At 36.1% G+C, this 26,633-nt stretch overlaps 1 protein-coding gene across 4 annotated transcripts in view; it reads left to right on the forward strand.

Annotated features, from left to right (window-relative positions):
* LOC100391974 (ovostatin) overlaps nt 1-24,540 on the forward strand; it is a 118,398-nt gene extending 93,858 nt beyond the window's left edge. For all 4 annotated transcript variants that reach the window (XM_035255601.3, XM_017975926.4, XM_035255602.3 and 1 more), the window contains 15 exons: nt 289-407; nt 915-966; nt 2,159-2,242; nt 9,537-9,713; nt 9,907-9,988; nt 12,636-12,792; nt 15,285-15,359; nt 15,670-15,835; nt 16,033-16,256; nt 17,561-17,776; nt 20,171-20,295; nt 20,898-20,988; nt 21,490-21,558; nt 21,772-21,874; nt 23,558-24,540. In XM_035255601.3, coding sequence (XP_035111492.2) covers nt 289-407; nt 915-966; nt 2,159-2,242; nt 9,537-9,713; nt 9,907-9,988; nt 12,636-12,792; nt 15,285-15,359; nt 15,670-15,835; nt 16,033-16,256; nt 17,561-17,776; nt 20,171-20,295; nt 20,898-20,988; nt 21,490-21,558; nt 21,772-21,874; nt 23,558-23,622 — 1,805 coding nt within the window. In that variant the 3' untranslated portion in view covers nt 23,623-24,540. The remainder of the gene's footprint in view (nt 1-288; nt 408-914; nt 967-2,158; nt 2,243-9,536; nt 9,714-9,906; nt 9,989-12,635; nt 12,793-15,284; nt 15,360-15,669; nt 15,836-16,032; nt 16,257-17,560; nt 17,777-20,170; nt 20,296-20,897; nt 20,989-21,489; nt 21,559-21,771; nt 21,875-23,557) is intronic.
* The last annotated feature ends 2,093 nt before the right edge of the window (nt 24,541-26,633 follow it).

Consider the following 26,633-nt stretch of genomic DNA (forward strand, 5'->3'; position numbering starts at 1 on the left):
TCTCTATGTAAGCAATTTACCCATTACTTACTACCATTGCTTATCTATTCTTTCATTCCTTATGACAGTACTCTTTCATAGCCCAAGACCAATATGCCTGGGGACAGGGGTGGGGAGTTGAAGTCAAGTCTTGACTTTAAGAGTTCTTATTTTCCATGTCATATTTTATTCTCTTCCCCGTCAAATTTCAATTATTTTAACAATTTACCTCAACATAGAGTTCAAAATAATTTCGCCTCCTTGTATCTTCATTCAAATAACTTCCGTTTACATTTTCTGCCACTTAAGGTACAGTCAACCTCACTGTCACTGCTGAAACCCTCCAAAATAGTGGCTGCAGGAATGGGTCATCCACAGCTCCAGACATGGGCTGGCGGGATACACTGATCAAACCCTTGCTGGTAGAGGTATGGCCTCAGAGTAAAACTTATGGGCCTTGAGGAAAACAGTCTGTATTTCAAAGGTTTATCTCCATTAAGAAGTGTGAAGTATAGCTTTCAGAGCCCGTGGAAATAGGAGTGAACCACTTATACGAAGATAAAACACAGTATTTCAATCAAATATTTAGAAAAGAAGGCCAGAGACAGACATTTCATCCACTTATGCAAAGAATATTTTAAGTCAACTGTACAGTATTCTTGAAACAGAGTGACAGAACTTTGGATCCTGAAGGATCTTTATGAAAATCCTTGACTTTCATTTTGGTAACACAGCTTATTGTATAGCATGCAAAATCAAATGGTTCATTTCTGTATTAACTTGGGCTTAATAATTCATAGATTCACTCTCTGGAATAAGTTTTGAAGGTGATTTGTTCTATTTAGGCATTATTAATTTATGAATATGCTGAATATTCAGAATATTGTTGATATAGGAAATTAATTATGACTTTCTTTTCTTCTTCCAACAATTAGCCTGAAGGTATTGAAAAGGAGGTGACACAGGGCTCACTTATTTGTACAAATGGCAAGTAGATACCTTTACATAGTTTTGCTGACATGGCAACATTGAATGAAACATTGAATGAAATGTCTTTGTTTTAGAATGAAGGGTTTTATTATTTATCTTCTCAGAACATGGCTACTGGGAAAGATTAAATTACTGTCAAGTAATAAAATTTAATAATTCCACCAGCCAAAGCAAATTTTAAACTTTGAATTCTTCCTTATCAACTGTTCCCTAGTTCAGGTATTCCAGTATCCTGACTTTAACCCTTATCTCCACCTCTTCATTTCTCCCCATCCAAACCTTAATTTTCTCATTAAAAATAATAACTATGATTCTAAAAGTTCTGTCAAAAGACCCCAACCAGGGAAAAATTTTCTCTACCTAATGTATATCATTTCCAGAACCTTCTGTTATCCTCCCACCTCTGAGCCAAATTCTGATAAGTCTTTTTTTCTGATTACTACATCTGCTGATGTTCATTACCTGTCTGGGGCTTTGTTTCACATCCATTGCCTGAAACTATTTCTGTTTTCAACACTGCAACAATTAATTACCCTCCAAATAGTAGCAGACTGCAACAGGATTTATTTCTGTTATCTAATATATTTTGCTTTCGCCACTATTTATTTATTTGTTTGAATGTGAGAAATACTAGAGACTCCTATAGTTAAGAGAAGCCAGAGATCTCATTTTATTTTCCAATATTATGTCACCTTAAGGAGCATATTCAGGTAGTGGAGTATTTTAATACCAGTAAGAAAATTACATTAAACCCAGTTCAAAAGGACTGGGTTCAGATTCAATGTTTTATTACTTATAATTAGGTGATGTCCCAAATTTATTTTCTTTTGGCCTAAGCATACTCTTCTATACCAAGGCGGGAAAAGCATCTGGTTTGTTCATCCTATAAGTAATTTTGTGGAAATCCAATTGAATAATATGTGCAAAAGTAAATTGGTATGTACTTACCAAAGTTAAGGTTTCATTATATGTTAAATTGTAACTGAGAAGAGTTTAAGTAAACATGATTAGTTATAATTATAGGAATCTCTTTGACCTTTTTTTCTGATTATTTTAGAGTTGAAAAAGTCAATAAGTAGACATGAAGTGATTTACTAATCAAGAAGATAAATTATAATCAAAGTCAAAATCATGGCTTTGAAAATAAGTGAGAGATCTGAATTAATAATTTCACTTTACTGTTTCCTAGGATCCACAGTATCTCAACCAGTAGTGCTAACTTTACCAGATAATCTTGTAAAAGATTCACCTAGAGCTTACTGGTCTGTCCTTGGTAAGTCGGCAAAGCATTATAATACATAGGCTTGGAAAGAAGAGAAAAATTTTCCCTATTTCTGCCATGGTTCTGTTTTGTCATCTTTTAGACTCCATTTCTATCCTTAGAATTTTATAACTGAGGTTGGTATGTATGACTAAATACTAAACCACATCAAGAAACTAAGCACAGAGTCTCCAAAGCACATACTCACTTTCCTTTCTTTTTTTCTTTTTTTAATTTTTTATTGCATTTTAGGTTTTGGGGTACATGAGCAGAGCATGCAAGACAGTTGCGTAGGTACACACATGGCAGTGTGCTTTGCTTCCTTTCTCCCCTTCACCCACATTTGGCATTTCTCCCCAGGCTATCCCTCCCCACCTCCCCCTCCCACTGGCCCTCCCCTTTTCCCCCCAATAGACCCCAGTGTTTAGTACTCCCCTCCCTGTGTCCATGTGTTCTCATTTTTCATCACCCGCCTATGAGTGAGAATATGCAGTGCTTCATTTTCTGTTCTTGTGTCCGTTTGCTGAGGATGATGTTCTCCAGATTCACCCATGTCCCTACAAACGACACAAATTCATCATTTCTGATTGCTGCATAATATTCCATGGTGTATATGTGCCACATTTTTCCAATCCAGTCTATTATCAATGGGAATTTGGGTTGATTCCAGGTCTTTGCTATTGTAAACAGTGCTGCAATGAACATTCTTGTACATGTGTCCTTATAGTAGAACGATTTATAGTCCTTTGGATATATACCCAGTAATGGGATTGCTGGGTCAAATGGAATTTCTATTTCTAAGGCCTTGAGGAATCGCCACACTGTCTTCCACAATGGATGAACTCATTTACACTCCCACCAACAGTGTAAAAGTGTTCCTTTTTCTCCACATCCTCTCCAGCATCTGTTGTCTCCAGATTTTTTAATGATCGCCATTCTAACCGGCATGAGATGGTATCTCAATGTAGTTTTGATTTGCATCTCTCTGATGACCAGTGACGATGAGCATTTTTTCATATGTGGCCTCATATATGTCTTCTTTCATAAAGTGTCTGTTCATATCCTTTGCCCACTTTTGAATGGGCTTGTTTTTTTCCTGTAAATCTGTTTGAGTTCTTTGTAAATTCTGGAAATCAGCCCTTTGTCAGATGGGTAAACTGCAAAAATTTTTTCCCATTCTGTTGGTTGCCGATCCACTCTAGTGACTGTTTCTTTTGCCGTGCAGAAGCTGTGGAGTTTGATTAGGTCCCATTTGTCTATTTTGGCTTTTGTTGCCAATGCTTTTGGTGTTTTGTTCATGAAGTCCTTGCCTACTCCTATGTCCTGGATGGTTTTGCCTAGATTTCCTTCTAGGGTTTTTATGGTGCCAGGTCTTATGTTTAAGTCTCTAATCCATCTGGAGTTAATTTTAGTGTAAGGTGTCAGGAAGGGGTCCAGTTTCTGCTGTCTGCACATGGCTAGCCAGTTTTCCCAACATCATTTGTTAAACAGGGAATCCTTCCCCATTGCTTGTTTTTGTCAGGTTTATCAAAGATTGTATGGTTGTAGATATATTGTGTTGCCTCCGGTGCCTCGGTTTTGTTCCATTGGTCTATATCTCTGTTTTGGTAACAGTACCATGCTGTTTTGATTACTGTAGCCTTGTAGTATAGTTTGAAATCTGGTAGTGTGATGCCCCCTGCTGTGTTCTTTTTGCTTAAAATTGACTTGGCTATGCAGGCTCTCTTTTGGTTCCATATGAAGTTCATGGTGGTTTTTTCCAGTTCTGTGAAGAAAGTCAATGGTAGCTTGATGGGGAGAGCATTGATTCTGTAAATTACTTTGGGCAGTATAGCCATTTTCACAATATTAATTCTTCCTAACCATGAACATGGAATGTTTCTCCATCTGTTTGTATCCTCTCTGATTTCGTTGAGCAGTGGTTTGTAGTTCTTTTTGAAGAGGTCCCTTACGTTCCTTGTGAGTTGTATTCCAAGGTATTTTATTCTTTTTGTAGCAACTGTGAATGTCAGTTCGTTCTTGATTTGGCTTTCTTTAAGTCTGTTATTGGTGCAGACGAATGCTTGTGATTTTTGCACATTGATTTTATATCCTGAGACTTTGCTGAAGTTGCTTATCAGTTTCAGGAGTTTTTGGGCTGAGGCGATGGGGTCTTCTAGGTATACTATCATGTCGTCTGCAAATAGAGACAATTTGGCTTCCACCTTTCCTATTTGAATACCCTTTATTTCTTTTTCTTGCCTGATTGCTCTGGCTAGAACTTCCAGTACTATATTGAATAGGAGTGGTGAAAGAGGGTCTATTCATAGTTTCAGCTTCCTCCTGGTTCAGGCTTGGGAGTACACAGATTTCAAAGGGAATGCTTCCAGTTTTTGCCCATTCAGTATGATATTGGCTGTTGGTTTGTCATAAATAGCTTTTATTCCTTTGAGATACGTTCCTTCGATACCGAGTTTATTGAGGATTTTTAGCATAAAGGGCTGCTGAATTTTGTCGAATGCCTTCTCTGCATCAATTGAGATAATGATGTGGTTTTTGTTTTTGGTTCTGTTTATGTGGTGAATTACGTTTATAGACTTCCGTATGTTGAACCAGCCTTGCATTCCCAGGATGAATCCTACTTAATCATGATGAATAAGTTTTTTGATTTGCTGTTGCAATCGGCTTGCCAATATTTTATTGAAGATTTTTGCATCTATGTTCATCATGGATATTGGCCTGAAGTTTTCTTTTCTTGTTGGGTCTCTGCCGGGTTTTGGTATCAGGATGATGTTGGTCTCATAGAATGATTTGGGAAGGATTCCCTCTTTTTGAATTATTTGGAATAGTTTTAGAAAGAATGGTACCAGCTCCTCTTTGTGTGTCTGGTAGAATTCGGCTGTGAACCCGTCTGGACCTGGGCTTTTCTTGTGTGGTTGGCTCTTAATTGCTGCCTTGACTTCAGACCTTGTTATGGGTCTATTCATAGTTTCAGCTTCCTCCTGGTTCAGGCTTGGGAGGACACAGGAGTCCAGGAATTTATCCATTTCTTGCCGGTTTATTAGTTTATGTGCTTAGAGTTGTTTGTAATATTCTCTGATGATGGTTTGAATTTCTGTGGAATCTGTGGTGATTTCCCCTTTATCATTTTTTATTGCATCTATTTGGTTGTTCTCTCTTTTATTTTTAATCAATCTGGCTAGTGGTCTGTCTATTTTGTTGATCGTTTCAAAAAACCAGCTCTTGGATTTATTGATTTTTTGAAGGGGTTTTCGTGTCTCAATCTCCTTCCGTTCAGCTCTGATCTTAGTTATTTCTTGTCTTCTGCTGGGTTTTGAGTTTTTTTGATCTTGCTCCTCTAGCTCTTTCAAGTTTGACGATAGGGTGTCAATTTTGGATCTCTCCAATCTCCTCATATGGACACTTATTGCTATATACTTTCCACTAGAGACTGCTTTAAATGTGTCCCAGAGATTCTGGCATGTTGTGTCTTTGTTCTCATTGGTTTTGAAGAACTTCTTTATTTCTGCCTTCATTTCATTGTTTATCCAGTCAACATTCAAGAGCCAGTTGTTCAGTTTCCATGAAGCTGTGCGGTTCTGAGTTGGTTTCTGAATTCTGAGTTCTAACATGATTGCACTATGGTCTGAGAGGCTGTTTGTTATGATTTCAGTTGTTTTGCATTTGTTGAGCAGTGCTTTACTTCCAATTATGTGGTCAATTTTAGAGTAGGTGTGATGTGGTGCTGAGAAGAATGTATATTCTGTGGATTTGGGGTGGAGAGTTCTGTAAATGTCTACCAGGTTTGCTTGCTCCAGGTCTGAGTTCAAGCCCTGGATATCCTTGTTGATTTTCTGTCTGGTTGATCTGTCTAATATTGACAGTGGAGGGTTAAGGTCTCCCACTATTATTGTGTGGGAGTCTAAGTCTCTTTGTAATTCATTAAGAACTTGCCTTATGTATCTGGGTGCTCCTGCATTGGGTCCATATATGTTTAGGATCGTTAGCTCTTCTTGTTGTATCGATCCTTTTACCAGTATGTAATGGCCTTCTTTCTCTCTTTTGATCTTTTTTGCTTTAAAGTCTATTTTATCAGAGATGAGAATTGCGACTCCTGGTTTTTTTTGCTCTCCATTTGCTTAGTAAATCTTCCTCCATCTCTTTATTTTGAGCCTTTGTGTATCCTTGCATGTGAGATGGGTTTCCTGGATACAGCACACTGGTTGGTTTTGGATTTTTATCCAATTTACCAGTCTGTGTCTCTTGATTGGTGCATTTAGTCCATTTACATTTAGGGTTAATATTGTTATGTGTGAATTTGATACTGCCATTTTAATGCTAAGTGGCTGTTTTGCTTGTTAGTTTTTGTAGATTCTTTATTATGTTGATGCTCTTTAGCATTTAGTGTGATTTTGGAATGGCTGGTACTGGTTGTTCCTTTCTATGTGTAGTGCCTCTTTCATGAGCTCTTGTAAAGCAGGCCTGGTGGTGACAAAATCTCTGAGTACTTGCTTTTTCGCAAAGGATTTTATTTTTCCTTCACTTCTGAAGCTCAGTTTGGCCGGATATGAAATTCTGGGTTGAAAGTTCTTTTCTTTAAGAATGTTGAATATTGGCCCCCACTCTCTTCTGGCTTGTAGAGTTTCTGCCGAGAGATCTGCTGTGAGTCTGATGGGTTTCCCTTTGTGGGTAACTCGACCTTTCTCTCTGGCTGCCCTTAGTATTTTCTCCTTTATTTCAACCTTGTTGAATCTGACGATTATGTGCCTTGGGGTTGCTCTTCTTGCGGAATATCTTTGTGGTGTTCTCTGTATTTCCTGCATTTGAGTGTTGGCCTGTCTTGCTAGGTGGGGGAAATTTTCCTGAATGATGTCCTGAAGAGTATTTTCCAGCTTGGATTCATTCTCTTCGTATCCTTCTGGTACACCTCTCAAATGTAGGTTAGGTCTTTTCACATAGTCCCACATTTCTTGGAGACTTTGTTCATTCCTTTTTGCACTTTTTTCTCTGATCTTGGTTTCTCGTTTTATTTCATTGAGTTGATCTTCGACTTCAGATATTCTTTCTTCTGCTTGGTCAATTCGACTATTGAAACTTGTGCATGCTTCACGAAGTTCTCGTATTGTGTTTTTCAGCTCCTTTAATTCATTCATATTCCTCTCTAAGTTATCCATTCTTGTTATCATTTCCTCAAATCTTTTTTCATATCTTTTTTCAAGGTTCTTAGTTTCTTTGCATTGATTTAAAACATGTTCTTTTAGCTCACAAAAGTTTCTCATTATCCACCTTCTGAAGTCTAATTCTGTCATTTCTTCACAGTCATTCTCCGTCCAGCTTTGTTCCCTTGCTGGTGAGGAGTTTTGGTGTTTTCTAGGAGGTGAGGTGTTCTGGTTTCGGATGTTTTCCTCCTTTTTGTGCTGGTTTCTTCTCATCTTTGTGGATATATCCACTTGTCGTCTGTGTAGTTGCTGACTTTTCGATTGGGTCTCTGAGTGGACACCCAGATTGTTGGTGATGAAGTATTTCTGTTACTTAGTTTTCCTTCTACCAGTCTAGCCCCTTCGCTGTATGACTGCTGAGGTCCACTCCAGGCGCTGCTTGTCTGGGATGCACCTATAGCAGCTGCGGAGCAGTGAGGGATGCTACCAGTTTCTTTTTCTGCTATCTTTATCCCAGGACGAAGCCTGCCAAATGTCAGTCTTTTGGATATAGAGGGGTCAGGAAGCTGCTTGAGGAGACAGTCTGTACTTTATAGGAGCTCAAGTGCTGAGCTGTGAGCTCTGTTGTTCATTCAGGGTTGTTAGGCTGCTAAGTTTGATTCTGCTGCAACAGAGCTCATTAAAAAACCCTTTTTTTCTCAGATGCTGTGTCTTGGGGTGTTGGGGCTTTATTTTTGGATGTCCGTTGAGGGGTCCTGCCAGCTAGGAAACAGTCTAGTCACTATTTGCCTGTCGAGGCTCCGCCCTGCTGTTGTAAGGTTTGCCCTGTTGCTGCAGGCTCTGCTCTTCTGCTGCAGTCTCTGCCACGGGCTATGCCCTGTGGCGGAGTCTCTCTGTTGTAGTGGGTTGCCTCGGCAATGGCAGGCTGCGTCAGCTGTGGGCGTGTACCTCAGTAGGGGCTGGTTGCCTCGGCAACAGCAGGCTGTGTCAGCAGTGGGCGTGTATCTCAGTAGGGGTGGGTTGCCTTGGTAATGGTGGATGCCCCTCCCCCATGGAGTGTTTCAGGGAAAATCTCAACGAGGAGCGTTTGGAATCGCCGTTTTGTCTGTCCCACTGTGCTACCCCAAACGCTGTGTCCCTGCAATCCCCTGGGCTGGCCCACTGTCCAAGTCCCATTCAGTCTCAAGTTCAGCCCTCTCAACTCTCAGGTTGCTGGTTCAACAGGGCACCCGGACAATGCACCATGTGGAAAGCGCTGGGTAGGGCCGGCCGCTGCCACCCCTGTTGTCAGCTTCGCCAGGCAAAACCTCTGCCTGGCATCCCATGTCTCCTTTATACTTGGGAATTTCCCCATTCTGTGGGCAACAAAGATCAGTCTGGAAATGCAGCTCTGACTCACCTCTCCGCGCATTCACTGAAAGCTTCAATCCTGGGTTGTTCTCACAGCGCCATCTTGAGTCCTCCTTGAAAATGGTATTATTTATTTCATAAGATTGTTAAATGAGTTGAGATGCTTAGACATCTCCAGATAAGTAGTAAGTGCTACACAACTATTAGGTATTGGTAGAAGGTGTGTGGGAAGGTGGTCAAGTCCAAGTACTCTGAAGCACTATTTTCTGTGCTCAATTCCTGACTCTGCTGTGTATTTTTTGGATGATGCTGGGAAAAGTTTCAGCCTCTCTGTGCCTCAATTTTATTATAGATGAGAAAAATAGTGCCCATTTGTATTATTATTATTATTATAAGCATTGAATGAATTAATATGAGCAGAGTGCTCAGAACAGTATCTGATAAATGGTAAACATTTTATAAAGGCTTATTTTGGGCCAAAATTCTATTGTTTTTGAATTTGTGATGGACCTGGAATTTGCTACTTCACCCTGGGAGCTCTCAAGAAATGTCGATTCCCACAAACTTTTGGGTTCTTCTGCTCTTGGCTGTGCTGCTTTGGATAACGTATCTCCATTGTAGTTCTGAAAAGAAGGCCCTGAGGTGTCTTGGTGATTCTATGGTGTTGGCCCAACAAATAGAAGAGAAAGTAAAATCCAGATAATATTGAAAATAATTATTTTGAATATCTATAACATAGAGTTCTTGAATACAAACTAATATTCTTTATCTTGTCAATTTTTATAAAGTCCTTCATATTGATTTGATTGATTTTTCAGGAGATCTTCTTGGTTCTGCCATGCAAAACTTACAGAATCTTCTTCACCTTCCTTTTGGTTGTGGAGAGCAGAATATGGCCCTATTCACTCCCAACATTTACATCTTGGACTATCTGAGTCAGACTCAACAACTGACAGAAGAGATCAAATCCAAGGCTATTGGATACCTGACCACAGGTAAAGCATTTAGAAGCTTTATTTTGCTTAACTCAGCGAAATTCCTGAATCCCGGCTGTTTTGCTTGTTAAGTACATGAATGTATTTGTCTATATGTATACATCCACTTATAACTAACACAGATATTCAATTTATCCAACTTCTTCTGGATGATTCCTTTTAGTTTGAAAAATAATATCTCTTCTTGTTTTAGGCTATCAGAGGCAGCTGTCTTATAAACACTTAGATGGATCATATAGTACCTTTGGACATAAAGATCAACATGGACATACATGGTTTGAATGTTTATTATTTATATCAGTTTAATTAATTGTTCCTAATTACTTCTAATCTACTTATTTTTTTCAAGTGATTTTTGTGAATTTTATAAAAGCTTTGGATCTTCCCCCACAAACTAAATATACAAACTTCCACACACATATGCACATTCTTTTAGTAGGATTCTTGGGCTCTTGGATTAAAGACTTATGGTATGGTACTTCTATCTTTTACTTACAAAAATATATATACATGATAAATAAGCAAATTGTTAGACAAAGTAATTCAATAGAGCAGGATAAAAGTATTGAAACTACATTTATTATATAAGCAAATTATTCCAATGAAAAAAATAATATCCCAACCTAACCTAAAGACAGCTTCAAGATTGTTTATGATAACTGATAGTGCCACCCAGAAATCATGTTGTGTAGCTATGAATCCTCTTAATGAGACATTAAAAACCCATATGGGAGCAGAGCCATAGTTGCTGCAAACAGTGAAATAAGTACTGAAACCAAAATAAATTAAGCAAAGATTACATTATTATTGTAAGCCTAAAAGACAGGGTGACTAGTGAGCTGCTAGTTAAATTTTAAACTTTATTCCTTATATTATTAACTTTTATTTACAAACACATTTTCACCCCTAGCTGCTATATCCTGGGAACAGTAATACATCCTTGAGATATAAGAAGACAAATGCTAGTTTTAATAATCGTTATCGTTTCTTTTCTAATTGAGGATAGTAAATCTCCATCATAACCCAGTGAAGCAGATAGCATCATAGCACTCATTGTACATATAAAGAAACAGAAACACTATGTATTAGTTTGCTAGGTACCATTAAAAAGTACCACAGACCAGATGGCTTAAACAACAGAAATTTGTTCTCCTATGATTCTGGAAGCCAGAGATTCAAGATTAAGGTGTTAGTAAAGTTGATACTTTTTTTGAGCCTGTCTTCTGGGTTTGGACATGGCTGTCTTCTCCCTGACTTCTCGTTGTCTTATCTCTGTGCATATCTGTGTCCACATTTCCTCTTCTTGTGAGGACACCAGTCATATTGGATTAGAGTCTACTAAAATGAGGTCATTTAACTTACCTCTTTGAAGACTCTATCTTTAAAAACAAGTCGAATTCTGAGGTACTGAGGCTTAGGGGTTCAACATATGAATTTTAATGAGGAGGCAACACAATTCTGTCCATAATCCACAGAGAGGTTAAATAATTTGTGCAAGTTCACATTGCCAATTTTGTGGCAGAACTTGAATGTCTGTTCCAGAATGTGAGCTTTCACTCACTACATTATTTTGCCTCTTGATAGTGCATGATCCTGGACCCTGGGAAGTGTAGAATATAGTGGGCAAAGGCAAGTTAAAAAAAAAAGGTTAAAACACAATGTGATGAAAGTTGTAATAAAAATATGCACATGATCCTATGGAAGTATATAGGCACAGAAACCTTTCCAGCAACTATATGAGGACATGTTTGGATTAAATGCAATGCATATTCACACATGGATAAATCTGACAGTGTTTACCTGTTAGAAGTGCCAGTTTACAATAGAGAAGTTAAGCACAAACTCTTGTTTGATGCGCCATTTAAACCCTGTAGACCTCAGATTATCATGAGATGATAATAAGGCACACATACCTCATCTTAGCCTCTAAAATATTTTTCTAGTTACAACATTCTATAATTTCCCAATAAGCTGTTAGATGTTGAGAGAAAACAAGTGCAGGAATTCTAGTTTTGCTACAGGTAGAGATAAAGAATCTGGAAAGACATTATAGAGAAGGTGACTCTTCATTGAGGACATGAATGATGAATTCAGAGAAAGAGGAAGAGAACGAATTTAAGTCAAATGGATGGAGACTTGATTTAAGTTATTAATCAGCAATATAGAAATTATTACCAAATCAGTAACATACAAATTAAACAAATAAGTAATATGCAATTTAATAAAATATTATTCAGATTTCAACAACTCATAAATAATCTTCATTAATATTTTGGCAGTATTTTCCTTCATTCTTTTTCTCCTGTGCTTTATAAACATAATTGGGATTATCCTGTATGAGACTTTAGTCTTCCTTTCTCAAAACCTAACATTATTTATAATAACTTTGCCATGTCATTAGAATAACTGAAATCATCCTTCAAGCCAAAGGGTTGGATGGATGGACATATTTGGCTAGAATTTGAGAAAGAGATTTTCAGGATGTGAAACTAAAAAATCTAACTGAAACAAGTCACAGTTTTGTTTTGTTTTGTTTTGTTTTGTTTTGTTTTGTTTTTTTGAGACAGAGTCTCGCTCTGTTGCCGAGGCTGCAGTGCAGTGGTGTGATCTCAGCTCATTGCAACCTCCACCTCCCAGGTTCAAGCGATTTTCTTGCCTCAGCCTCCCAAGTAGCTGGGACTACAGGCGCCTGCCACCACACCTGGCTAATTTTTGTATTTTTAGTAGAAATGGGTTTTCAACATATCGGCCAGGCTGGTCTTGAATTCCTGACCTTGTGATCTGCCTGCCTAGGCTTCCCAAAGTGCTCGGATTACAGGTGTTAGCCACCGTATCTGGCAAGAAGCAAGTCACACATTTTAATGAGAAATCACCTACCTCTCAATGGTTGTTATAATATGCACTGTATATCATTTTTTCCAGGCTCACTGCATTTGTTTACAAGTCATTTGCACAAGCTAAACGCTACATTTATATCGATGACAAAGTTCAATCTCAAACCCTTATTTGGCTCTCAAATATTCAGAAACCAGATGGCTGCTTCCTGAATTTTGGCAAAGTCTTCAACAATGCTTTGAAGGTACCGATGAAATTCTACCTTACAGTTTCCTGTTCTTTCATCACAACTGTTTAGTGAATCCCAAAGTACTACTGAAGAAATTGGTAAAAATTACTGAACTGGAATTTTGGTAAAAATTATTGAACTGGAGGCCGGGCTCAGTGGCTCACGCCTGTAATCCCAGCACCTTGGGAGGCTGAAGCAGGTGGATCACAAGGTCAAGAGATCGAGACCATCGTGGTCAACATGGTGAAATCCCATCTCTACTAAAAATACAAAAAAAAAATTAGCTGGGCATGGTGGTGCACACCTGTAGTCCCAGTTACTCGGGAGGCTGAGGCAGGAGAATTGGCTGAACCCAGGAGGCGGAGATTGCAGTAGGCCGAGATCGTGCCATTGCACTCCAGCCTGGGTAACAAGAGCAAAACTCCGTCTCAAAAAAAAAGTTATTGAACTGGAATTTCTATTAGCATAAACTAACTATCCTGAAAACCAATAAAATGTTTCTTTATAGCAAATGGAACATTTTCTTTCCTTCAATCAGGTTAAAACCTCTAGAAGATTCTAACAGTAATTGTGGTGACTGGGGACAGGGTGCAGTGACAAGATTATTAGTAAAGTGTGAATGAAGAGATAACAGAATCTGGATAATTCTTAATAGTTTAGTGCTTTATAATTTAAGAAACTCTTTATTAATATTGTTTTATTACTAGAATTCAATTTGTTTCACTCTTACTTGCTAATATCCCTGAGTTAAGTGTTCATAATGAATACGCCTTTTATTTCTGAGGTTTTTTTAAAACTGATATTTTCTTCATACTTGTTATAGTAGTACTTATTTATTGAAAGTAGCTCAGAGATTTCATACAAGGAATTAACCAAAATATTATTCATATGTCAACAACTCAGAAATAATCACCATTAATGTTTTGGCAATATTTTTCTTCAGTCTTTTTACCTATGTGTTATAAACATAATTGAGGTTATCCTGCATGAGTTTTTGGTTTTCCTTTCTTGAAAGCTAACATATTATTTATAATAACTCTGCCATGTCATTAGAATAACCTAAAAACATAAAATTAATAGCTGCCTAAACATCATTGTATGAATAAACCAAAACTTGTTTATTACTCTTGCTTGAGCTTTAAGTAATGCTTAATAAACTCAACATGTTTTGTTTACATTCTTATCTGAAAATGTGCCCCTAGCTCATTATTGACTTAGAATGGCATCTAAAATTGTAATTTTTTATTATAATAATATATGTCCAAAATATGTCATCTCAACATGTAATTAATATAAAAATGTTAGCGAGGTATTCTTTTTGTCCTCTGAAGCCTCATAAAGTATAATTTTTTAATTACACAATATGGATTCTTTTAACATATAGAGTATCTGATTCATAGCACTACTGCTAACTCTGAGTAATATAAGTATGAAAACAAAAATATTTGAAAATATAGAAAAATATGTTTAATGTCTATTTTTGCATATAGGTTAATTGGCCCAAAAGTAAGATATGTTTCATATATTTTTTTTAGATGAAGTCTTACTCTGTTGCCCTGGCTGGAGTGCAGTGGCACCATCTGCAACCTCCACCCCCCCAGTTCAAGCAGTTCTTCTGCTTCAGCCTCCCAAGTAGCTGGGATTACAGGCATATGCCAGCATGCCCAGCTAATTTTTGTATTTTTAGTAGAGATGGGGTTTCACCATGTTGGCCAGGATGGTCTCATTCACTTGAACCTCATGATCCACTCACCTGGGCCTCTCAAAGGGCTGGGATTATAGGCTTGAGCCACCTTGCCCAGCCTGTATGATTATTTTTAGTTTAATTTTTCTCCTTTGTAATTGCCCTTTAATCTTTTGGAACTAGTTTGATTTTCTTTATAACTAATGTTATTAACCTGCTAGAGTTTATTTCAATATGTCATGTAATTTATGTATAATTTGCTTCTATATTCTAAATAGTTCATCATTTATCATGCCATCTCTGGGTTATTTAATGAGTTCTGTTCCTACTGATTTTCAAGGCCAAATTTGTTATATTGTTTTCTATACTTGATATGATTTCTTTCTCCTCTACCTATTCTATTGATTGATCTGCTGCTTATAATACTATAAAACATTTCTATTTTATACTATATTCTTTTAATCATTGTAATATCACAGCATGCTTTTTTTCATGATACTTTTTATGTTATTTCTAGGGTAAATATGAGGGTGATAATTGAATTTGAACTTTGCAGAACATGCTTTCCCTCCTTTGATTCTAAATGCCTTTTGAGGCCCACAAGTTATTTCTACAAGTGATGTTCCCATTTCTATAAATTTTTCAGATTTTTGCTCACTATTTCCTAATTTTCATAAACAGTATCTTTTGAGGATATGAAAAACTTCACCTCCCAAAAATGTAGGAAGAAACAACCAATCTGAGATTTCAAATATATTAGATTTAGAAAAACCCTTCCTGTAAATTCCATGAGACTGACAAGTTATCCATACATTTCATTCAGGGAAAAGAAGATGATGAAATCTCTCTAACTGCCTATGTTATCAGTGCCCTGCTTGAAGCTGGCCACACAGTCTCGGTATGTAGCCCACTGGTGATACTTAGAACATTTTATGCCAACAATATAGTAATAGGAACTAGAACTATATGTTTGTAGCTACCACATATGCTGAATAATGCTGAATGAATACCCTTCTGAAGAGTCAAATTACACTGTGCAGATGGAACTATATAGAAATTAAAATGAATGTGTTACATGTGCCCTTTGAACATTTCAGCACAGACAAGATTTACTCCTGATATTTTTCCAGCAGTGATCATGTCTACATTTGTGTTTTTGTATATGTTTTTGTGTGTACATTTGATTTTTTCTTTTTTAATCTTTGCAGTTTACGGTTATTCAAAAGGGTCTCCAGTGCATAGAGACTGTATCTAGGGAGAGAGCTGTGACTACTTATGAACAGGCTCTCCTAGCCTACACTTACAGTTTGGTAGGCTATGAAGACAAAAGGGAATTCTTCTTCAATGAGCTGAGCAAAAAAGCAAAAAGAGAAGGTGAGTGTTTTTGACCTTTCCTGGAGTAACATGCAGGATAAGTAGAATGGTTGGCAATGGGATAATTATCATTCCCTTGTGTTTCTTTATTACCAGTTGTAAGGTGTGCACTCCCTCAAATACCACTCATCTGATCACACACAGGTGTATCCCATGCTTTGACAGACACTGTTGAATTTCTTTCACTTTTTGGTCAGGTGGCTCTGTGTACTGGGAACTGGAAGAGTCGTTTTCTATGAAAGGATCATCGTCTTTCTACTACCCTCAAGCTTCCTCCGCAGTTATAGAGATGACCTGTTATGGGCTGTTGGCTCTTCTTTCCAAGCCACGGCTAACTTCAGAAGAACTTTCCTACGCCTCTCAGATTGTACACTGGGTGGCAAAGCAGCAAAACTCCCGTGGAGGTTTCTCTTCCACAAAGGTAACTCTATACTTTTTAAAATTTATAAGTACAAGAAATTTGAGCACCTGCTTTGCATTGGTGGTATTGGTCTTTAAATTTATATATTGCATTTATGGAAATAAATGAGCTTATTGTCACAATTAAACTTGCTATCATTTTTCAATTTGCTGTCTTTTAGGTTTTTTACAGATGTAGCATTTTTATCTAGTAATCTCTAAATACTTATTCAAAGATACTTTAATTTTTAAAATAAAAACTTAAGTACTAACCTACTAAATGTTCTATGTAAAATTAGCTACAATTTTATAAGATAAGGTGTATCAATTTGCATTATTATCTGCAGTGAGTACCTTTCATGATATAATTTCAAAATCATTTCACAATAAAAGTAATAATTTATTCTGTAAAAATAAATCTCACTGTTTTCTACTTAGAATATGCTTTCATTTTTTGAAGATCTCTTTTATTTCACATGTTATAAATTTTCTGGTCATATGATTTGCACATTTCCTAATAGGAATATTAATCTTTTCCTTATGTATAAGACTTCTGAATATAGTAAATTTATCCTTGTCAACTTTTTATTTTTCTTCCAATTTTTATCATGCCTTAAATATATAGATTATTTTCATTTTCAGTCCATGTAATTATTCTCCTGAAGATTATCACTTTAAAACTGAGTAATACTCAACACAAAAAAATTACATAAATATTAACCAGACTTTCCTGTACTATAAATTCTTTGTATTTCAATTACTAAATCATTTTATGGGATATATTTTGATTTTATAGTATATAATTTTATGAGATATAATTTTATAGGATGTATTTTGATAGAGTTACAGTAGAGACCTAACTTTAAATGGTGAGCTAGTTGTCTTAGTGTCATTTATGTAATAATTAATTATCCCAATGATTTGAAATGCTACTGTTATTGAAATATAAAGTCATATATATTTTCTCATCTTTTTAGCCTTTTTGTTCTTTCCATTGATGTTTTAGCTTTTTTGTATGTTTTAATACCTGGTAAAACAAAGCCTGATTTGGTAGGCATTTAAAAAATTTTATTGACACTTCTTACATTTTTATTCTATTAAATGATGTTTTGTCTGTGTTAAATAATTGAATAGAAATTTTGCTGCAAACCACATTTATTTTTTTAAATTATACAGCACCCAAGACAGCATAGTTAACAAATAAAGCAAAATGCATGAAAAAAATATAATGGCATTTTAAATTATTTTTAAACGAATCACAGCTGTATTTGACTGATTGCTAAACCCCATGGTATGCTTTAATACAATCTGCCATTTTTATTTTAGGATACCATTGTGGCTCTCCAAGCTCTGACTCTATTCCAGAGGCTCACTTTCTCTAAGAGCAGACAAAATTCAGTGCAGATTTTCTCTGACCAAGCATTCAATACAGCCTTCCAAGTGAATGATAAGAATCGTTTGTTGCTACAACAAATTCTATTGCCAACAACTAAGGGAAAGTATACAGTGGAAGTGAATGGCAATGGCTGTGTTTATGTGCAGGTAACTTGGAGCTTGTTTACCCTCAACTTATCAAAAATTATAATCTAAGTGAAACTAGAAAGAATAGTATATTGAATAACTAGATTCAATAATTTGTTCACATTTGGTCATTTTTGCTTCACCTTGTTTTGCTGAATTGTAAAGTAAATTAGAGATATCACACCACTCCTAAATATGTTATATATGCATCTCTTAAAAAAAATAAAAAGGATATCCCATTACATAACTGCAATGACGTTATCAGAGTAAACACAAATTAACAATAGCCTGGCCAGGTACAGTGGCTGATGCCTGTAATCCCAGCACTTCGAGAGGCTGAGGCTGGCTGATCACTTGAGGTCAGGAGTTTGAGACCACTCTGGCCAACATGATGAAACCCCATCTCTACTAAAAATACAAAATTTAGCTGGACGTGGTGATACAATGCCTGTAATCTCAGCTACTAAGGAGACTAAGGCAGGAGAATTGCTTAAACCTGGGAGATGGAGGATGCAGTGAGCTGAGATGATGCCACTGCACTCCAGCCTGGACAACAGAGTGAGTCTGTCTCTAAATAAATAAATAAATAATAGTTTGTTTTATGATATGTTTTAATTGTCAAACCTCTATCCCCAAATATGCTTTATGGTTTTTCAAGCCAGGATTTAATCAAGGATCATATTTGTTATGGTTCTCAAGTCTCTTTTAACCTAACAGATCTATCAAGTTTTTTGTGTTTTTTGTGACATTAATTTTTTGAAGAGATCAGGCCAGTTGTAGTATAGAATTTCCATAATTCTGACTTTATCAGATTGTTCTCCATCAAATTTGTTGTCTCATTCTGTGTCTTCTGTAACTAAAAGTTAGATCTCTATATATACTGTATCACATCCAGAGGCACATCATGATTAGTGATGTTAAGTTTTATCCCTGGGTTAAAGATGGTGACAGCCATACTTCCCCATTAATGTTGCTGCTTTTTTCTTCTTTGCACCAGCAATTAACATTTAAAATATTACATTGGGATCATGCAAATGTTGAGTTCATCATCAACTTTTACCTAAAAGTCTTAACATGCATTGATGATCTTTGTCTGATCAACCATTTCATTAAGAACTACAAAATGGTGATTTTTTATTTTTTTTTTTTTTTTGAGCTGGAGTTTTGCTCTTGTTACCCAGGCTGGAGTGCACTGGTGCGATCTCGGCTCACCACAACCTCCTCGGTTCAGGCAATTCTCCTGCCTCAGCCTCCTGAGTAGCTGGCATGCACCGCCATGCCCAGCTAATTTTTTGTATTTTTAGTAGAGATGGGGTTTCACCATGTTGACCAGGATGGTCTCAATATCTTGACCTCATGATCCACCTGCCTCGGCCTCCCAAAGTACTGGGATTACAGGCTTGAGCCACCGCAAAGTGGTGATTTTCTAATTCTAACACACCTTCTACCTTTATTAGCTGGCATTTCCATACTGTATAGTCCAGTGTACCAGAGTATACTCAATATGTCAAATGTTTCTGAACATTTGCAGTAGTTCCCTTCTTTGACTAGTATATATAGAATTGAAATTAATAATGTGCATATATTACTTCATACTTAAACAGGTATATCTTCTGGAAATATTTCTTGAAGTGGGATTATTAGGTCAAGTTAAGTCTTTAGCCAAGCCTATTATCAAGTCATTTCATGATATTTACCTTAATTCCTGAAGTTCTGACATAGTAATTTTATCAGTTGCTTAAGGCTGAAATCAGATTATTGAAATTATTATCCAAACATAGCACAGATATATTCTAACTCTGCTACTCAATAGCTGTATAAATTTGGACAAGTTAATCATCTCTCTGTCCCTTATTCCCCTCATCTATAAAATGGATGTTAAAAATAGTATCTACCTCAAGGGGTTGTTGGAAACATTATATAAAAAGCATTTAAAAGTAATTACAGAGTATATGTTCAATGTGTCAACTAAAGTTACTAGTGTTACTAATTATGCAGAAAAAAAAAGCAGAGAGGTAAAAATTAACTTTTGGCCAGGTGCAATGGCTCACACCTGTAATCCCAGCACTTTGGGAGACTGAGGATCACAAGGTCAAGAGATCGAGACCATCCTGGTCAACATGGTGAAACCCTGTCTCTACTAAAAATACAAAAAAATTAGCTGGGCATGGTGGCGTGTGCCTGTAATCCCAGCTACTCAGGAGGCTGAGGCAGGAGAATGGCCTGAAACCAGGAGGCTGAGGTTGCAATGAGCCGAGATTGCGCCGTTGCACTCCAGCCTGGGTAATAAGAGCAAAACTCTGTCTCAAAAACAAAAACAAAAAGTTAACTTTCAAGTTGAAATGTTAATGTGGAGGTAATAAGTTTAAAATTATTCCTTTAGTTAATAAATAACATATTCTATATTTATTCAAGTCTACTCTGAGATATAACATCCTGCTCCCTAAGAAGTCATCTGGATTTTCCCTTTCTGTGTATACAGCCAACGTTTTCTGCAGAGGATTATTTGATGGAAAATTTGACCTTGTTGTTTCAGCCAGGTAACTACTCTTTTTTTTGGTAATCATAGATATCCCTCTTCCTCTAATTCAGGTAGCCTAGTGTCTTTCTCTGCCTCAGAGTGAAACCACATCCCAATTAGGGTATGTGAAAGATTGTCCTGTCTTGATCCTCTTGGAAAATATATTTTATCTTGTTTAAATTGCCTAAATTTTATAAGATTATAGTAGGTGCAAAAATAAATCTGGCTTCGTAAAAATATGGAAGAGAAGGAAGTTGTAAAGGAAAAAAGTTCTATAAATTCCTCCTCAAGTGGTACATTTTCTTAGTTTCCAGTTTGCAAATCAACACATTGAAATCTCTCAAATTTTGAAACATCAAAATCTAAATTAAGACTATCAGACCCAGGTTGAATTCTCTGAGTCCACTTAGGAATGAATTAAGATGTATGTTGTGTCATTTCTGAGCACTACTCACTTCAGTTTATAATTAGATTATTCTGATCTCAGAACAATAACCTCTATAAGGGGTATGATAAGATAAACTTTTTTGCATGTAACTTTGTTTTATTTTTAATTTGTTTTCCTAAGTAATGATGAAAGTTTATCTGAATTTTAAATTTTGTACTTTTAAAAAAATGAAGTTATTATGGAAAGCGCAACTCTTCCAACATGGCAATCATTGATGTGAAGATGCTTTCAGGATTTGTACCCGATAGACCATCAGTTAAGAAGGTAAAGATTTAAATGTCGTCAACTGAAATAACTTCAGAATAGATGAAATGTGTTGGGGCCTGTTCTATGCTAAACATTGGCCACAAGTTTATTTTTAAAAAAGGAATACATTTTCTATTCTTAAGGAGTAAATTCGAATCTTATGTGTGTCTAAAAGTAAAACGATGAGATTCTCAAAATAATTTATATTCCTATGTTGTCAAAACAGAATCATTAAAAAACAGGTAGATGAGTTAGTGTTTAGTTATTATTATATTCATTCTGTTATTCTATTTATTTAAAATTAGAAACTAATATTATACAGACAGATGCCTCAAAAATGTTGGATGAATAGATCTCCAAAATTAATGTTTGTTGTTGAGATTTTATAGAAACATTGCAAGTTTTATAAAGATACAGGAAAACTACGAAGTTGAAATAAAATATTTTATCTTTGGATAACTAGATGTTTGTATTCCAAATTCCCTGAATTTTCAGCACACTTTTCTTTCTTATTTTTAGCTTCAGGAAGATGGCAAAGTACAGCGAGTAGAAATCAAAACCACCCATGTCTTTTTCTACCTGGAGAATGTAAGTTTACTGTCATAACTTGGTTTGTGTGTTGATGTATATGCTTGATGCACAAAGTGATTTTACTTTTGTCCTTGTTTTTGATGTTTAAAAAAGTTTTCCTAACGGCATACATATCAAAATAGTGTTGCTAAAATAATTCTGAATATTTGAAATGGAGAGAAATTGAGGGAATACATCTCAATATGCATAACAATGTTAATTTATTCTCAGGTTACTCAAAAAGAAATTCAGTTCTCATTCTCTGTCAAACAAGATGCACTGGTATCCAACATCAAGCCAGCATCTGTTCAGCTTTTTGATTATTATGAAACTGGTAAGAATTGTATTTAGTAATTGCGATTTTTATCATTAAGTAATTGTGGGTTTTGCTATTACATTCAAATAAAAAACCACAATTAGTCTTGCACCAACCTACGTAGTTAAACCGATCTTCATTTTCTCTACTGGTGTTATAGTTCCTATTGTTGAAATCTTTTTCTCTTATTTGATGTTTTGTAACTTTTCATACTACCTAATACAAAGAGCATCAGAATTTCAAGAGCAAAATTTGAGGTTTTTTCTATGTGGACACCACTGGTATGATTTTTCTCAAGCAGTCTTTTCACTAAAATATTCATTAAAATTATTGGAAAATAAATGTGAAGTAGGCTATCTGGCTGACTATAGATTAGGCAAAATAAAGTTAATGGCTATGAAGGTTGTCGTACAGTTTATCTATTAGTGTGAATTACAGGATATAGAAATTATATGTTTATTTGAATAGGGAAAGAGACATATACTATTAGAGATGACAGAGATATGTTAGTGAAAATATTCTTATGAAATGTATTTTTAAAGCCGCAATCATTTATTATTCCTCATAGTTCTATGGATCAGCCAAGCCCTTTGGTTTAGGCTGACTGATTGGCCTGATTCAGCTCTTCCCTCTTTGAATTGCACCTAGAATTCACCTGGTGAGTTGGCCAGCTGATGATCTAGGAGGCCTCATTCATATGTCTAGCACTGGACTGGCTCTTGATTGGAGGCTGGCTGACTGCCAGCGGAATCAACTTATTCTTGCTTCTCATCCTTCAACAGGCTAGTCTGGGTATCTATCTATTTATCTAGTTAGCTATCACCTACCTATGTATTGCTCAGCACAGTGAAATTTTAAATAAAAAAATTTATAATCAGAGCTACTTAGTCAGGTAACTTTGGGTTTCTAGTTGTTGTTTTTTTTTTTTTTAAACCAAGTTCTTATTGTATTGCTATTGTTTCAACCAAGACTCAAGAAGGTAAATTCTTACTAACACCGAACAAGTAAGTAGAAGAATAAGATCTCTAAATGAAGTCTTCTGTTTTGAAATTGAAACTTATCTGAACACTGTACTTTTCTTAGATAAAAATTCTGTCTATGAATACATTAAAATATACATCTAATAAGTTTACCAATTAAAAAACTAAAAGGACAAGTTAATTATTTTCAAGTCAGATTACCTCAGCCAATCAATGACTCACAGACTTTTGGAGAAAAAAACCCTGTTTTATACATAGTATCTTGATAAATATTCAGTCAAAAAAAAGGGAGTGAATCAATAGTGATACAAACTATTAAGTATTTAGGGTAAATCAACAGTGATTTACAAACTTTGGGTACCTTCATGTTTGTTAAGTACATCTTTACTCCTTTCCAAAAACCTGGATGATTGAACTAAGACTTCACTATCCATCCAGCTATATAGACACTTTATTCTAGAAGAGAAAGCCCTAACCTCTGTTAAGTTTTAATACGTGTCATATACAAATCATCATACCTGAAACTCTTAAGAATAAACATATAGGTATGGATGCAATGTGATGTAATTCAGAAGGATAAAAATACAGTATATTTGGAAGTTGTTAAGTAAAGAAACTGTTATAGTAGCATAGATTTAGGGGAATAAATATATAAGAAGTAAAGATAGTTTCTTCTTTAACAATGTTGTAAAACTTTCTAATGACAATTACTATCTTTCAGATGAATTTGCACTTGCAGAATATAGCACACCCTGTGGTCAGATGTCTTTTGAAACCTTATTCTAGGATAAGAAGAATGAGATGTAAAAGAAGATACTTTGTAACTGGGCTATATGTCAAGTTTGTTCCCGGAAGCGTTAAGCCTGCACTTCCCAAAATCTTCAACTGGCAGAGACCAGGGCCAGTAGACAAATGCTCCTGCCTTGGCCTTTAAGTCAAGAATACTGGGAGGCATTCCAAATGCTTCTCATGAAGTCCCCTTGAAATCCATCTCCCAGATTTTCAGGAAGCAGCCTCCTCAACAAATCCATAAATTAGCTTTTTTCCATTTTTATCACAGTCTCCCTGCTCTCTCACTCATGTTTCCTGGGATCCCCTCTGAAATGAATTATCTGCATCCAAGCCCTTACCTCAAATTCTACCTTCAGGACAACCCAAGCAGAGAAAGCCTATCCCATCAATCACTGAATGACTAAAGAAAATACTTTGTTAGGTAAGGAATATTCTAATGTGTTGATACTTTAGTTCTGGTACGTGTTTCTGAAGAATTTCTCTGGGAACTGTGAAAAAGTAAGAACTCATGTTATATAAATGTAAGCATGTTTATTTTCCTTGGCAACTATTGTTGAGTAAAACCTGACCAGAATTCATGGTTGTTTTTCTTTCCAGTAAGAACCTATGTATTTTTAACTTCCATTTTAAAACTGTATTTTCTCTTTCCAGATAAGTTTAGCATGAAACAAATACACCCCTGATCTCCTCCTCAAGCCAATCACTTAGAGTATCATTTCTGAAGATATATTTGTAAAGTTTCCTTGGCAATAACATATTATATACTTGATTTAATTATAAGATCAAATATTCATTAGTATGTTATTAAACAGATATATTTTAGAAAATTATTTTTATACATGTACCTAAACTGTTTACTTATATGTAATTGTTAAAATAAAGGAATAAATGTATGTTGTTGTGAGCCACAAAGTATGAGATAATTTGTTATTGCAGCAATAGAAAACTAATGCTCTATCTCATAAATATCTCAAACATAAGGAACTTAAACATTTCAAATGTCATTTGTCATTCCTAGCTGCTGCCTATCACAGTCAGTCTCCTTCCATACCTGGTCACCCAGTCATCTCATTAATGGCAGTCGCATTCACCAGAATCCTATGGTGCAGGCCCCAGACTTGTGTATTATGCCTATTTCTCCCTGGCTCACAGACTTTACATTCATTAGTAATACGTACCTTTTATACTTCCAAAATCAATGTTCTTTAAAACCTTTTTCGTTTGCTTAGATCTCTTCTCAGTAGTTTTCCATTGTACATCAGATAGCAATGAAGGCTTTACCATAGTGTACAAGGTTTTACATGAACTAGCCCCTGTTTATCTGTCAAATATTATTTCATCCCACTTTCCCACTAAATCTCAGTGACTTCTTTCAGTTCTGGCTGTATTCAAGTATTCAAACCATCCAATATCTAGAAAAGGCCAAACTGTGGAGACAGTGAAAAGATCAATGGTTGCCAGGGTTTGTAAGGAGGGAAAGATAATTTGGTGAAACACAAAAGGTTTTAGGGCAGTGAAACTATGCTGCATGACACTATAGTGTATGTTGGATGCATGTCATTATACATTTGCCAAAACTCATAGAATGTACAACACCAAGAGTGAACTTGAATGTGAACTATGGTCTTTGGTGATAATGATGTGTTAAGTAACTTCATCAACTGTTAACAAATGGACCACTCTGGTGCAGAATATTGATAGTGGGGGAACCCGTCCATATGGGAACAGAGGGTGCTCATGAGAGCTCTCTCACTTTCTGCTCAAATTTTCTATAAAACTAAAACTACTCTAAAAATAAAATGTTTCATAAAGATATTAAGGGTATCTTCATTATTGCTGCAATAATGGAGGTTTTAAAACCCAACCCCGACCTCAGTGGCTTCCAACAATAAGTATTTATTTCTCCTTCTTATTGATCTATGGATCAGATGTGGCTACATTGGGCTTATTTGGACTTAGCTAACCTTGTGCCCAGAATGATGACGGGTTTTAAGTCTGATCCATGTACCTGTCATCCCATGACAAGGAACTACTACAAAGGCCCTGAGTACAGAGCCTTGACTTGTTCTGTGTAAGAGATGGGTAAATATGTCAGTCACTAAGTAGCAGGCATGCATATCATAGAGGAATGCTAATTAAATAAGGTTGTTGGGTTTTTTTTTTTTGAGACTGAGTTTCCCTCTTGTTACCCAGGCTGGAGTGCAATGACATGATCTCGGCTCACTGCAACCTCCACCTCCTGGCTTCAGGCAATTCTCCTGCCTCAGCCTCCTGAGTAGCTGGGCTTACAGGCACGTGCCACCATGCCCAGCTAATTTTTTGTATTTTTAGTAGAGACGGGGTTTCACCATGTTGACCAGGATGGTCTGGATCTGTTGACCTCGTGATCCACCCGCCTCGGCCTCCCAAAGTGCTGGGATTACAGGTTTGAGCCACCGCACTGGGCTAAATAAGTTTTAATCATTTTTGTTGTTGTTATAAAGAGTGCCTGTAGCTCCTGAATCAATTTCTAAAAATTGTGCCTTCCCAAACATTTATTCTTTGGTCAGCTTTTTAACGTATTTTTTCCTTAATCCTCATTGGCATCACTATGGACCTATGCATGATTTTCCAATAAAATAAAAGAAGGCGTGATTCCAAAGCATAAACCATGTTATAGAAAATTTTACTACAAAAAGTATGATTGAATATATTTCCAAGCATTGATATGCTACTTCATCAAATGGGATTGGCAATCCCATTTGTCAGTTAAACAAAAAAGCATCCATTTTTGCAGGGTGTAAGGACAAATAAAAATTTTAAATAGTTTTAATTTTCTGTTGGAAGGAAGAGACCAATCTTCCCTCCCCTTTTTTAATTTCCTTAGAAAACTTGTTACTTTAAGTCTTTCCTCCTCTTTGAAATGTATACAAACCTTTCTGACCACTGGGTAGGATTTTCATCAGCATTATGAAGAATGCGGGAGCTATTTCTTTGAAACATCAACATCAAAGGAGGTAGCATCC

This window comes from Callithrix jacchus, chromosome 9 (genome assembly GCF_049354715.1).
Source record: "Callithrix jacchus isolate 240 chromosome 9, calJac240_pri, whole genome shotgun sequence".
Classification (NCBI taxonomy): Eukaryota; Metazoa; Chordata; class Mammalia; order Primates; family Cebidae; genus Callithrix; species Callithrix jacchus.